The 14,966-nt window shown below is 47.4% G+C and overlaps 1 protein-coding gene across 2 annotated transcripts; it reads right to left on the bottom strand.

The window, feature by feature from the left end:
* Window positions 1-610: 610 nt before the first annotated feature.
* Window positions 611-9,346, bottom strand: SERPINC1 (serpin family C member 1). Of its 2 annotated transcripts, none has more exons than XM_036441945.2 (7): window positions 9,182-9,346; window positions 6,637-7,006; window positions 6,134-6,349; window positions 5,030-5,167; window positions 3,373-3,763; window positions 2,261-2,325; window positions 611-1,173 (listed from the first exon to the last, which is right to left on the bottom strand). In XM_036441945.2, exons 1-7 carry the CDS (start codon window positions 9,220-9,222, stop codon window positions 997-999), a joined length of 1,398 nt encoding a protein of 465 aa, XP_036297838.1. In that variant the 5' UTR covers window positions 9,223-9,346; the 3' UTR covers window positions 611-996. The 2 variants fall into 2 exon arrangements, with proteins under 2 accessions (XP_036297838.1, XP_045439169.1); XM_045583213.1 differs by lacking the exon at window positions 9,182-9,346 and adding an exon at window positions 7,709-7,779.
* Between the last annotated feature and the right edge of the window lie 5,620 nt (window positions 9,347-14,966).

Below are 14,966 nucleotides of genomic sequence, written 5' to 3'. Positions count from 1 at the left end.
GAAAATGAAACAACCAAAAAGAAAAAGTTCAAAATGCCTCCTCTGATTTTAGAAGTTTCACTGGGGAAAAGGACCCGGTATTAAGTTATTTTCTCAGCTATTAAACTATCAGAAACTTCTGGCTTGTTTTGTGGGAGGCTGATTTTTTTTCATTAGAAAGTCAAGTGAAAATGCAAAGGCTGTAAGATAGGAGTCTGACTTGTGTCATTTCTAAAGTTTTCGCCCTTAATTTGGCAGGTGTGCTCATTCTCTCCTCCTGTAGGTTCTGTCCTTCCCCTGATGACAAGCCAATCTTTCTTGGTGGGGTTGCATGCCTCCTAGAGCCCAGGAGCCCTGTTGTGTAGGAAGGGGGGAGGGCAGGAGGGTGGGCGGACACTAGGGTTGGGGGCGGGAGATTCCAAGAAAGAGTGAAGAGATGGGTTTATATGAACATATTTAAAGCAGCTTAGCAAAAGCTTTCTCGTTGGACAGCTTTAAGAACAATGTGAATGAAATCTTAGCAACTTGGTTAGTAATCTGAAAAGTCTATTAATGTATACTTGAAAATCTGTATAAAAATACATTTTCCTCTTTATTTTAACACTGTGTAAAAGAACATTATGCATGTGAGTGGTTTGAGAATTAAATGATTTAATATTCAGATTTGAGTCTCTGTTTTTCTGTACATGTAGATCAACGAGTTTTAAATTGGGGGATTTTTTTTGTAAGGTGGGAATACCGAGATGTCAAGCCCCCCCTGCCCTTCTGGGATGCCTACCATCTTTTCAGGATGCTGCAGTCACACATCCTTCACTCTCTTTACCCAGATGTATTCACTGGTAGCAAGTAAAATCATCATTTTACCAAATGCCCAATAGCACGTCTAGCAGCCTCTCCCTCCCTTGTCTTCATTTCAGGTGGCAATGTGCATTCGCACTGGTGAGATGGGAGTAATTGTATTTATTTTTACCTCTGTTCACAAACCAAATAGGAGGAGGTGCAAGGAATCAGAACCCTCTAGTTCACACAAGGGTTGGCTACTCTGCCCATGAAGATGATCGTGTTCAGAGCAACTTCCCTTATAAGAACCAGGAAGGGCCTGTTGGCCCTGAAGGTCACCCTGTGGGGGTTCAGCGAACGGCCAGCAATCACGATGGCGGTACTAGCGGCTGCTTCACTGCCTTCCTCATTCACCTGCAGGTCAAACAGGAGACAAATTGCTGCATTAGCTGCCTGCCGTTCCTTAGACACCGGGGCCTCCGGCGCAGACACAGCCATTCCTCCAAGCGCTATCTGCCACCCAGTGGAAAGTGCCTTTGGGTCAGCTGGGGTTCCATCTGGAACCCTACTGATCCTCATTCTTCCACCCAGTGAATATTGATGTAGGCATTTGGATTCATCTAAGCCTTTGGCCAGATCCTCAGATAATTGCTGAACCAGAAATCTGAATGGAGACAAGGTTATCACATTCCTGGCTGGCACATGGTACGTGGCATTTCAAGGGGATTACGTTGTACTTGATGCTAAAAGGGATTTTGACTCATGATCAGAGCTCTACCATTGAAATAGTTTCACCCTTGGTGCATCAGGCTCCCAGTTAAAAGTACCCCAAGGAACCACTCGGGACCTAGGGCCTCTGAAAAGAGGAAGACCCTCTGGCTGGAAGAGATGAGTTTTCTTGGAGTAATAGACTGAAGCAATCGTATTTGAATTTGCTGATAAGCAGAAGCGCCACCATCTAGAGCACATGTGTCAAACACAAGGCCCGCGGGCCAAATCCGTCCCGCCAGGCCTTGCAATGTGGCCCGCACCGCGCTGTCATCACTGCACTCTGCTGCGTTTCCATCACAATGACAGTTTATGACTGTTCAGTAAACCATTCGGCCCACGATTTAGGCTGGATTTTAGATTTTGGCCCCTTCTCTGATTGAGTTTGACACCCCTAATCTAGAGGGAGATGCCTTCGGAAAATGGTAACTATCACTACAGTGGTCTGTGCCTCTTCATGATAACCCTCTGCTGGCTCCTTTCCCTTGATGTTCGTGTCCCTGTTTCACCTGCTTCAGGAGAGACACGGGAAGGGAGGTTGGAACAATGAGACCCCGGGGCTTCAGGGCAGGGCTGTGTTGTAGGGGGCAGTTCGAGCATCTACTAGCTATACTAGGGCAGCCAGTGAAACAAGAACTCCAAAGTTACAAATCCCAGGAGATATTGATGAATGAGTAATAAAACAGCATGGGAATAAAAAAGCAGAAGAGAGAGCCAAGGGAGGTGTACTCACCTCAAGGAATGCCTTATGGAACGCGTCAGAGACGAAGAGGTCCTCCCGGCCTCCGGTAACAATACCTGCGAGGAAGACCAGAGAAGGCTCTGTGACATGGGAGAAAGGAATCCAGATTCGTTAAGAGGCCCTTTGGGGCTTTTTTTTTTTGGAAAATAGGAAGCCATTCTGGACCCTCACCTAATGACACCCTCAAAATACCACATATGGTAACAGAACATACACAGGGCTTCTCAGCCTGGCTCCGTGAATTGAATCTCATGCTTCAGTCCTTGGTGGGGGAAGAGAAAGGAAGAGGGGGGTAGTGGGGGAAGAGGCTCTGTTCTTAAAGAAATGTCTGATGGTAGGAATGTCTTTCCAATCTGGCAGCATTTATAAGAGAGGGATTGGTTTTCAGACCTAGTTTAAAGATAGCCCATAAAAGGTCAATCCAGTTACCTAACATGGTAAGCGGAAAGGTTTGGCTGTTCAAGTGACCTTGAGGGAAGAAACACAGGAGCCCTTTGGAATAGCAGGTGAAGGGCTACCAGATGTCAGCTCCCCCGTGTTTGACCCAGATGTCCCCAGCTCTTCATCAGATCCATCTCTGCCCTGAATTTGATGCCTTTCCAAGTTCTCTCCCTGGCCCCATCTCCTCTATCAGTGACAAAAGGGTTCCCGTACCAGCTGGGCCCCAGGAGGACCAAGAGCTGCCTCCCCCTTCTCCCAAGGAGAAAGCTGAGCCCTGGAGAGGAAAGGGGAGTTCCCTGAGTTCACAGTAGAACTGGATTAGACCCAGGTGTCCCACCTGTGGCTCTTTTTCACTCTCCCTCCCATTCTTTTTATTTTTTTAAATATATTTTATTGATTGATTTTTTTACAGAGAGGACAGGAGAGGGATAGAGAGTTAGAAACATCGATCCGCTGCCTCCTGCACACCCCTTACTGGGGATGTGCCCGCAACCAAGGTACATGCCCTTGACCAGAATCGAACCTGGGACGGACCCTTCAGTCCACAGGCTGACACTCTATCCACCGAGCCAAATCAGTTGGGGCATCCCTCCCATTCTTCCACCTTTGGTCAGACCCCCTGGTGGGCAGAGGAAGGCCTAAAGTCTTTTCCCCCCACTAACCTGGGAGTTTGGCTTTCTCCGGGTTGAACAGGTCCACAAGGCCCATGTCCTGCAGCTTCTCCTTCACGCTGAAGCTGTCCTCGATGCGGAAGCGGGGCATGTAGACCACCATCATCGTCTCCGCCAGCTCGTCCAGCCACTCCTGCAGCACCTCTGGGGTGAGCTCCTGCTCCACCTTGGCCAGGCTCTTCTCAGGCTTGGGCAGGATGAGCACCATGGTGATATCATCACCCTTGAAAGGCAACTCGAGCACCTGGGTGCCTTCTGCCACTTTCCGATAGCGGAACTTGCCCTCCTGGTACATCACGGATGCCGGGCACGACTGCCCATCGGCCTTGTAGAAAGGTTCTGACCTTGTGTTCTCAGGGTTGAACTTCGACTTCCATAGGCCCTGAAGAAGACGCCAGGTGGAGGAATCACAAAGCAAGAAGACCAGGAGGATCCTGGCATGGGCATATGCACATTTTGTTATGTTAACTTGTACGTATGATTATTAGGAAAGATGACTAGAGGGGTCTGCGTGAAAAGATGAATGATGACTAGTATGTCAGAGGGTTTTCTTTCTGTGAACTTCCTGTGTATTTCCCAGATTTTTAGCAGTGATTGTCTATTTGCTTTTATAATAAGAAAAGTAAAAACTAAAACCAAGAAAAACCTACTGGCCTCTTCACAAGTCTCTCCGTGAGTTTAAATCGAATTGCTTTTTGCTTTTTTTCTCCCACCAGCCTCTTTCTCCAAGGCCATCATCCAAAATGCTGGGGCCACACACACACACACACACACACACACACACACTAACCCCAGGGAGTTATCCAGGAGCCCTGCCAGGCAGAGGGTGCATCCTGTCCAAGTTCTCAGTCAAAGGGAAGAGATACAAGACACTCCTTTGAAGTTTAATGACCATCCCTGTTATCTTATGGTTCTTTAATTTAGGGACAAGTCATTTAACTTAGCTCTGAGCAGTGGGCCTTCTTTTGTAACATTTGGAGCTGGTGATCACTAGTATTTGTAGGGCGTTCATTGTGTGCAGGGCATTACTCCAAGCATTATACATGCATCAGCTTAGTCCCCTCAGTAATGCAGTTATGGTATATAATTACCAGCATTTTACAGATGCAGAAATTGGGACAGAGAAAGGTTGCAGGTAGCAAGGCCAAGTTCATGCAGTCAAGATCAAAGAGTCTGGATTTATACTAAGTAACCTGTCTGAGCAGTCCAAAGTCACATTTGTGATGTCAGGAGGATTGGGAGGGCTAATTAATGGCAAAGTGTGCCCTAAACAGTCAAGGGCAATAGACCCTATGGAAATGCAACCTACTCCACTCTTGGAGAGAAGGAAACCCTAGGCAGCAAAGTGGTTGGCCAGTTGACTGGCTAAACCCCTGGGCTAAATGCCTGTGGAGGAGGGAGAATGCATATGGAGCACGACCCAAGATGGGCAAATGTGCCACAATTCTACCCACCTTCAACGGGTGACCATCCTGACTGTGTCAGGAAGCTGTTCATTCCCACCACCCACACCCCGTCCTTCTCCCCAAATGTAATTAGTTTGGAACAATCTTCAGAATTTTTGACTTTCTGAGAAAGATAAGGCCATCTGCACAATCAAATCACAGGGCCTCTGCAAGTCAGAGGTCAGTTTACCAAGGTCATTTACCTTGAAGTAAATGGTGTTAACCAGCACCAGGACAGTGAGCTCGTTAATAGCATCCTGGGGGATGACGTCAGTAATACGTCCTTCGGTCTTATTGGATATCCACTGGTTGATGGTCACTCTGGATGGCTCTGGATTTTCCTAAGGACGACAGGAAACAAACCTACCCACCTGTGCTATTCAACCATCTTCTCCGTTCCCCCTTGCAGCATTTTATTTTATCCTTCATCCCTTTGTCCTTTCCCACCATGTGGTTAAGCCATCACTCTAACCCGGATTGGGGAAACCTCACATATCTAGTATAGTGCCATGAACTCACAAGAGTTGAGGTTTCCAAAACATGTTCTGTGGGAAGCTGATGAGGGAGGGAGGGGGGCGGGACAGGAGGGATGTTCATGTGGTCAAAAATGCCTAAGAAATGCTGCTTGAATTAAAGTCGCTAGACTTCTTTACTGCAGAACTTCTCAGACACTTAATACCTCTGGTGCCTCATGAACCTCCAAGCAGAGAACATAACATGCACCACATGCCAATTTTGATCATGGTAACTTTAAAACATTGGATTAAATAAGATCTCTGGTAGGACTGGCATCTCCAAAATAGCCTTGGGTATATATGTGAACTTGGTAGAGGAAATGAAAAATTTATTACTTGTGCCAGAACCGGTTTGGCTCAGTGAATAGAGCGTTGGCCTCCAGACTGGAAGGTCCCGGGTTCAATTCCGGTCAAGGGCATGTACCTTCGTTGCGGGCACATCCCTGGTGGGGACTGTGCGGGAGGCAGCTGGTCAATGTTTCTCTCTCATCGATGTTTCTAGCTCTATTCCTCTCCTTTCCTCTCTGTAAAAAAATCAATAAAATATATTAAAAAAAAGAAAAGAAAAATTTATTATTTGTACTACTTTTTTAGAGCTTCCACTACAACCCATAGACATCATTGACTTCTCGGGTTTTAAGCAAGAGTGAGTGTTCCTGGGGTTATGACTTAGAATGCCCCTCCACCTGCCTCTCACCCGCATAGCAGTGTTCATTTGGATCCTGTTTCTCTCTCTCAATCCCTTAGGGAAGAGGAAAAGCTCTAAGGTCAGGAATAACGTGTGTAACTCACCTTGAAGTCCAGGGGCTGGAGCTTGGCCCCATATACCACTTCACTGATGTCCTGGTAGGTTTCATTGAAAGTAAGGGATTTGTCTCCAAAGAGGCGGTTGGCGGATATCAACTCAGAGGATTTGTTGGCTTTCCGATAGAGTCGGCAGTTCAGTTTGGCAAAGAAGAAGTGGATCTGGTCCGATGTTTTCTCAGAGATAGTATCAAACTTAAAAACCTGTAGAAGCCAAAAGAAAACAGTGGTGGGTGCGGTGTTGCCACAAGTTGTGAGCACAGTGCTGTGGGTCCCTGACCAAGAGCCACCTCAGTTGGGAGCTCCTTCAGGTCAGCATAAATGCTCAGGACCTGTCTTCTAAAAGAACACATGGATGAAAAGAAGAATAAAAGGAGGAAGGATAAAAGGGAAAAGAAACACAGAGAGACTGGGATAGTGCCTACATCCTCCAAAGGGCTCTACACCAAGACACATAGTTAGGAGCCGGGCAGGAGGGCACTGGACTGTACCTCCATCAGCTCCTTGAGGGTGTTTTCACAGGCTCCCAGCTTGGTCATAGCAAAAGCTGTGGAGATACTCAGGGGCGACAGGAAAATGTTGTCATTGTCGTTCTTGGAGTCTGCCAGATGCTGATAGAAGGCAGTGGCAAAGCGGGAATTGGCCTTGGACAGTTCCCAGACCCGCCGGTTGGTGGCCTCAGGGATCTTCTGGTCTGAGCCCTCCTCCTCCGGGGCCTTCTTCTCTGGGGTGCGGTAAATGCACATGGGATTCACAGGGAGGTCCCGGGGCTTGGCTGTGCAGATGTCCTCCACAGGGCTCCAGTGGCAGGTCACACAGCCCCAGAGGCCAAGGAGCAGCAAGGAGAGAAGACACACCCTCCTACAGGGGGACAGAAAGCTGCGTTAAGCTAGGCTGGATGACCCCCGATCCCACTGCCCATCACAGATGTGCCCCAGTAAGGCATAGGACGTCAAACCACCGCTGGACCTTGGACTTTGTAAAATACAAGGGCCCAGAGCAAGTCCAATCCTGGATTCGCTACAAGTTCATGTTGAAATTGGAATAAACCACTGCAGCAACAGATGGTTATTAGAAATAAAGAATGCTGAGTTTCCAGCGGTGAGATGGGATGTGCATGCATGAAAAATAGGCAGGAAGCATTAGTGCCCAAGGAAGTGGGAGGGTAGCAGTGGGAGCCACTTACAGAACTGTGTTGGGAATTTAGCCTGGATGGAAAAGGAGTGGAAGGTTTTCACTGATACACCAGAGAGACTTCCCTAACACACGAGGGATAAGAAGGAATGAGTGGGCAAGAGTACTCTATGTGCTAAAGACTCCCACATTCATAGCTCCAGCCCCATTGTGTGCTAGATAACCCCACTTGGATGCCCTGCGTATTCCTTAATAAAAATGCAACCACACCCCTGCTTCTTCTTCTGTGTCCTTCAGCTCAGCAGATGGAACCCTCGCACACTCTGTGGTCCAATCCCAAAACCTGGGGGTCACCCTGGTTCCTCCCTCCCACCTCGTCATTTAGTCAGATCTAGATTCAATTAATTCTTCTCCTTGCTCTCTCATTACCTTAGTTCAGGCCTCATAATTGTCTGCTGCCTGGGAATCTTAATAGCTTCCAACATGGGTTCACTAAAGGTAAATGAGTCTAATCCTATATAATAAAAGACTAATATGCAAATTGTCCCCTTGACCTGGAGCTCGACTGGGAGTTTGACCAAGAGGCGGGGCCAACCTGCCAACCACTCCCAGTCCCTCCCCCCAGGTGTGCCCATCCCCAATCACCTCCCCACCACAATTGGGAGTGGGGCCAACCAGCCAACCTCCAGTAGAACGCTCCCCCTCCCCAGCCCCAGCCCCTGGCCAGCATGGCCTGATCATCTCTGATTGGGGTGGGCTGGCTGGACCCTACCTGTGCACAATTTCATGCACTAGGCTTCTAGTTTAAAACACACACACACACACACACACACACAGACAGACAAAAAAACACACACACACACAAAAAAAAACATGAGATCACAAGATTGGAAAGTTAGAGTTGGGACATCCAAGTAAGCAAACCCAGAGATGAACTCCCTTGTGTTTTATAGATAAGACTGGCTGGGCCAGGGCCTCCTATGGCAGGTTGAGTCCCTGGGTCTGGAAAAGGAAGTCTCTATGTGGTACCAGGTCTCCTAAGAAAAGACAGCTGGCAGGGCTGGAAAGACGTGTTGGGGAGATCTACTGGGCAAGTGGGGGACTGGCGGGAAGCTGGGGGCCACTGAGGGGTACTTGCTTGTGTGTGATCTGAGGCCAACTCTGTAGCTGTTTGCAGAACAGAGGCCCAGAATGGGAGAGGAGTGGAGGCGCGGAGGGAAGGATGGGAGGCTGGGGGGTAGGGGGCGGTAAGTGGAGAAGTGGGGGGAGCAGAGATAGAATCTTCCATTCATCTTCCATCTTGTGGCTCTGTTCCCCACTTTGCCCCTCCACCACATCTGCAAACACAAGCGGAGGCTGACGGGGCTCACGGAGCTCTGTTAAACACCAAGGAAAACCCAGATGGTTGAGCCACAGCCTCAGGTCTGGCTTCCTCCAGCAACCAGATCAGGGAGAATGTGTGTGGCGTGGAGGGAGGAGAGAACAGGGCTGCGGCCCTTTCATCACAGGTCACCGAAATCTCGGAGAGGGGCATCCAAACAGCAGGAAGAACCAAAAGGGAGTTAGGAGATTAAACTCGCAGGATTTTAGAGGCACGGCGGGCCCGGAGTTCCCCTCGGAGGGTCTCGGGACCACTGTGAGGGCTGGGACTGGCACAGCACCTTCAAGGGAAAGAAGAGGCCCCTTGGCTTCTTGGGCTAAGAGCCCAAGGTGTGGCTTAGGAGAAGGCCTTACCCCAAGAGGGGGCGGAGGGAGGGGGCATGGAATGACATCCTGCAAACAAGCTGTCTTTGGTTGTGACCACCTGGGAGAGGGCCCGGTCTCCTCGAAGGTGTGGAGATCCTCCTCGCGGGTCCTTCAGAGGTCAGGAACCCGTGAGCGCCTGCGAAGAGCCCCTCTTACCTTCTTCCAGCAGCCGCAGGTCCTATCCCGCTGGGAAACATGGTCACTAATCTTCCACGGGCTGGACAGGTGGAGGTAGTGTGGCCGAGGCAATCCCTGTGAAAACTGGCTCTTTCCTCTAAATCTGAGGTTCCAGAGGTGAGGGCGGGGGAGGGGCTGGCGAGGAGAGGAGGACTGAGGTCAGAGGCTGATGACCAGCTACCAGGGTTAAGCAAAGTGTGGGGCCCAGTGTTGTTTACTTACTAGAGAAGTTTTAAAGTTCAGTCCGGTCCAGGGAAAGCAAGGCCCACCTCTCTCTCTCATCCATAAGTTCTCACTTGCCTCTTCATCTTCACAGATCAGAAAAAGAAGGTTCACAAATTCAAACTTGGTCCGAAAATGCCTGGCTGAGGACAACTTTGCAGGACTTTTTTCCCAGTGAACCAAACCGGGAGCAGAAAATAGGTGACTAGAACTAATCAAGTTGAAGGTCTAGGAATGTCTAGCTTCCTACCTGCTCAGTGCAATAGCCTCTCTTTCCCTTTAGGGAAAGAGTGAGAAAGGGAGAGTCCATAGGATGTTAATAGGGCAGAGAGAAGAGGAATATTCTGGAACAAGGTGCTACCTTCCAGCTTCTAGACCAGCACACCCAAGATTCAGACCAGGACACACATGGTTACACCTGTGGCCCACAGATGGAATCTTCCCCTTAGCCCTGAAGTGAGGGAGGGAGACCAGAGCAGGGACTCCAGGGTGCACACAAGGACGTGCCTAAGGTAGCTGAGCCGGTTGGGAGGTACTGAACACAATCCTATGGGGGACTCAGGAGACAGAGTGTGGGGCAGATTAAAAACATGGCTGAAACACTTTAAAAGCAAACAAATGACATTACGGTTGGTGTGTACAGTTATTTTTATTTAGTTTAGTTATTGGGGAAAACTAAATAAATTCAAACCAAATGGAGATGAAGGGCCTGTTTATATTTTTCTCTTCCTTAATAGCCTGAAACAGTATCCCTAGGATTGCTGCAGCAGAGTTCACGAGATGCGCCGTCTGTGACTGAGGACTGCTGGAAGCTGGTACAGTCATTAGACAAAAATCTCTATCTGGACTGAAGCTGTATCTCATTCTTGGCGGACTTAGATCCTGGGCATCTTGAGGACTCCCATGAACAGTATGAACAGTCACCAGGAACTGTCCTAACCCCCACATGCTTAGGGGCTCCTTGTCACTCCAGGTTAAAGACAATGGAAAAAATTAGCATCTTACATCCTATGAACACAAGAGTCTACCTGTGCCAGTGGGCTCAGTCCTCAGGCCAGGGACTCCAGCCCGGGAAGCCAAACAGCAATCACATAAAGAATCAGTATATACGCCTTGGCCGGTTTGGCTCAGTGGATAGAGTGTCAGCCTGTGGACCAAAGGTTCAAATCCAGTCAAGGGCACGTACCTCGGTTGAAGGCTCCTCGCTTGCCTGGGCCCTGGTCAGGGCACGTGCAGGAGGCAACCAATCAATGTATTTCTCTCACATCGATATTTCTGTCTTTCCCTCTCTCTTCCACTCTCTCTGAAAATCAATGGAAAAATATCCTTGGGTGAGAATTAAAAAAAAAAATCAGTATATACTAAATACATACATTCCATATCAGTCAGGTATTCAATTAAGGCCACGGAGAAAAAGACAGTGATAGGAGCTGGTGGGGAAGTTACCTTTTACAAAGGGCTCCCTAGTGGGGGCACAGAGTGCCATGTAACCCTTTAAGGGAAATTTAGCAATACCAACATTACCCATGCGTTTACCCTTTGAGCTGGAAATCTCGCTCCAGGAAACTCTCCTGCGGAGCTATCTGTGTGGGTATAAATGAGACTACCAATTGTAACAGCAAACAGGAGACCAGTTGGATAAACCAAGGTACCTCGCACACTGGAAAACTGTGCTGCTGTCACAAGGCTGAGGGTCCTCGGTGCACCCTCAGATAACTGAGTGGTGCTGTTACCTTTTCCATGGCAAAGTGGGGGATGGTAGGATGAGGGGTGGACAGACACGGTGGGAGTAAGACGTCGCTGTGAACCTTCCTTTCTGCTTTTGAACATGTTGAAGTTCAAAAGGCTTAGACTTTGTGAGCAAGGAGGAGATCATGTTGCATCCTACAGAGGGTTGGGGGCAGGGGAGTTCCGGGGCAGCACCAAAGAGGAAGTGGAAGCGTCTTAACTGATGTGTGATCACTAGCTGTCTGATCTTGGAAACAGGAGAAAAGGAGGAGACTGAGATGCCCAGGTCAGTGTCTGCAGGTGGAACACAGTTGTTTAGGTGTGGGCTGGCAAATGACATTTAGTAGTGTAGGATATTCCATCTTTACATTAGCTTAGGTCAAGTTTTTAAATCTTTTTTTTTTTAAAGGTGAAATTTCTTTTTCTTTTTCTTTTTTTTTTTAATATATTTTATTGATTTTTCACAGAGAGGAAGAGAGAGGGATAGAGTTAGAAACGTCGACGAGAGAGAATCATCGACCAGCTGCCTCCCGCACACCCACTACTGGGGATGTGCCCGCAACCAAGGTACATGCCTTTGCCCGGAATCGAACCCGGGACCCTTCAGTCCGCAGGCCTACGCTCTATCCACTGAGCCAAACTGGTGCCGGCCAAGTTTTTAAATCTTTGAATATGATAATAGGTGCCATTTTAAACACCTACTGTACATATATGTTTATATAGAATAGGTGCCATTTTAAACACCTACTGTACATATATATGTTTATAGATAGTTATCCTCTGGCAGGGTGGCTCAGTTGGTTAGAGCATCAGTCCCCTACACCAAAAGGTTGCGGGTTCAATCCCAGGTAGGGGTGCATATGGGAGGCAACCGATCAATGTTTCTTACGTTGATGTATCTCTCTCTCTCTCTCAAAATAAAAAAATAAAAAAAAAAGAACCCAATTATCATAGAATGCTATAAAATAACATATAAAAAATTTTGTTGTGCCCAAGCTGGTTGGGCTCAGTGGATAGAGCGTCAGCCTGAGGACTGAAGGGTCCTGGGTTCGATCTCAGTCATGGGCACATGCCTGGGTTGTGGGCTCAAATCCCCAGTGAGGGGTGTGCAGGAAGCAGCCCATCAGTAATTCTCTCTCATCATTGTTGTTTCTATCTCTCCCTCTCCCTTCCTAAAATCAACAAAAAAAATATTTAAATTTTTTGTTGTTGTTATATTACCTTTATTATTGAATAAAGTACTTTTTAGTAATAAAAATAACATAACAAGACTCCTTTTTATTAAATTCTGATAAGATCAAAGAAGATACTTGGAATGAATAAGACTGAATTCTGAAGAATAACCACAGTATGTTAACAAATGTATAAAAAATATTCAAGTCCAAGGCTATACAGACGTGCTAAGCATAGGTAAAATCATGAGCAAGTGAGCCTCACCGAAATGATTGGTATTGTCTGGAGTTTTCTAATACCCCAAGTGACAGGAAAATCCCAGGGCTCCTGATTGAAGCCCTGGTCTTGCCACATGATCACTAGCTGTCTGATCTTGGTTGTGTAGCTCAACTTCTCAGAGGGTCAGAGATTTTAAATCTATGGGGACAGAGTAACCACCTCCCAGGCATTTGGAAGGATAAATCATCCAATGGTCTATTGTTACCGAGTGAATACAGTTACACTTCCTCCTGGGACACAGCTAAATTCTAGTTCCAGCCTCCCCTACAGTTCAGTGGGGCCACAGAATTAAGTTCTGTGGGATGTTGCTGCAAATATGCTCAAAGAAGACCCTCGTTAGAGGATGAAGTGCACAGGAATTTGATCATGACTGTGGTCATGCAGAAGCCAGCTGATGCTGTCCAATACTACAGAAATGCTATTGTGTGATTTTCCTTTACCATCATTGACTCGCTTCTGAATGGCACACAATGTTAAAGGGGAGCCTACTGTCTGACAACCCAAGTGCCATTTGACCTGATTTGATTCATTAAGATAACATTTAAGGAACACCTTTGTGTTAAGGACTGTTCTAGACACCAGGAATATAGTCATTCAACATAGTCACTTCCCTCATGTAGCTAATGTTCTAGTGAGTGAAACAGATAAGCAACCAATTCACACACATTTTCTTAAAATCCCACTTACCATGTATCAGGATCCTTGCTAAGTGTTTTATAGGCATTAGCTTTATCATCCTCTTGTCAGGAAGACACTATTATGCACAGCTGACAGATGAGGAAACCGCTGCTCACCAGGCTTAAGAACGTGCCCCAACCTACGCAGCTGAGATTCAAAGCCTGTCTGCCCGTCTCAGATCTCATGCTCCTCTGGGACAGCCGTGGAGAAACCTCACTGCCCCTTTGTTCTCCTGGGGCCAGGTTACAACATGCCACCATCTGGTTCTGCTCTGGCTAGTCTTTACGTTTGCCCACATTTCCCCCAAAACCCGGGGCCCAGAAATGAACCAGGCACTGCCACCTTTTTCTTTGGTTACCCACATCTTGTTAGAAAACATTGATTGGTAGGCACACCGATGCAATATACAAAACCTGTAACCCAGAAATCCATACCTGAAACCTGTATGATCCTATTAACCAATGTCACCTCAATAAACTAAGAAAACGTATCTCTGATGCACGTTCCAAATGAAGTTTTCACACCAGCATTCTCACTGCACACAGAGTCCTTGCCTCTGTCTAGATTTTGATGACCCAAACCCCTTTCCCTCTTGGTTCATCCTAAGCTGGTTTGATAAAAAAAAAAAAAAAAAAAAAAAAAAAGCTTGTATACAGGGCATATTAACCTGGTCTGTCTGCCTGTCTCTCCATATCCACACATGCACAGTGTCATCAGTATTATGTAAAGTAATAACTGCATATTTACATCAAATTCTTCATGGACACCTGCAGCCATTTCTGGGAGTGGAGGCAGCCTTAAGGACTTTTCTCAGGTAAATATCAGCTTTGGAAGAGGACCCCTCACTTCTGTGTGGCCCAGTGTGTCTGTTCTGAGTGGAAACAAGGTTGGAAGGAGCACATAGGAGCTCTCCGAGGAGCCAGGGAGAAGAATATAGCATTCAATCACACCCCCCCCCCCCCCCCCGCCTTTTTTTTAGAGTCAGCAATAAAGTAAAAAAAAAAAAAAAAAAAAAAAAAAAAAAATCCCTCTTCCCCTTGCCCTGCCTCCAGTCTCAGTGGTAAGTCCTGTGAGCAGGAAATGGAGCGGGTCCTGGCCATTGCCTCACACCCAGGCTGTTCTGTTCTTTTCTTTGGATTCCAGAGAAGGACCTTGGCGGGAACAAACAGAGGAGCAGGGCTCCTGCTGTGGTTACTGAGTAACTCTCAGCTGAACTCTTCCACAGAAATGCGGCAAAACACCTGGCACCCACATCAGAGTTGCCTCCGCCCAACTGGGTTTCCAGGAGACCAGGCAGTTCTAACACTAATTAAGGGGAATAAGGTTTATCACACTAAATCCTGCATTACCACCAGGGCAGCTTTCAGGGGAGCCTCTCAAAGCATGTCACAGGAGTTTGTCCCAATTCTCACAACTGTTAGAAACTGCAGTTTTGGTTTCAGGGAAACCAAATCCAAACAAATATTTATTGATTGCATTCCGTGCCAATGCCACTGGGTCTTCAGTGTACCAGATACTCAATAAATATTTGTGTTTGAAGAAACCCCTGTTCGGAGTAGTTCTGCTGACTTACTAATAGGAAGATACTTTAACTTCCTCCCAAGTGCAAAGTTATCAAGCAAAGTAAAAATGCTACTGATTCAGGGGAGGTGCCGCCGTGTGTGAACAGCAACAGTGGGCAAGG

The sequence above is a fragment of the Pipistrellus kuhlii genome, unplaced genomic scaffold (assembly GCF_014108245.1).
Source record: "Pipistrellus kuhlii isolate mPipKuh1 unplaced genomic scaffold, mPipKuh1.p scaffold_m20_p_18, whole genome shotgun sequence".
In the NCBI taxonomy this organism is placed as follows: Eukaryota; Metazoa; Chordata; class Mammalia; order Chiroptera; family Vespertilionidae; genus Pipistrellus; species Pipistrellus kuhlii.
This window is presented reverse-complemented; position numbering and strand designations above follow the sequence as displayed.

What these genes read in the sequence shown, in the direction of transcription:
- SERPINC1 (XM_045583213.1), bottom strand. Translation starts at nt 7,764, where the DNA reads ATGTTGGAAGCTATTAAGATTCCCAGGCAGCAGACAATTATGAGGCCT. An exon ending in ATTATGAGGCCTGAACTAAG is followed by an intron (nt 7,007 to 7,708) that starts GTAATGAGAGAG and finishes GTCCCCCTGTAG; the next exon opens with GAGGGTGTGTCTTCTCTCCT. An exon ending in TCCAGCCCCTGGACTTCAAG is followed by an intron (nt 5,168 to 6,133) that starts GTGAGTTACACA and finishes TGTCGTCCTTAG; the next exon opens with GAAAATCCAGAGCCATCCAG.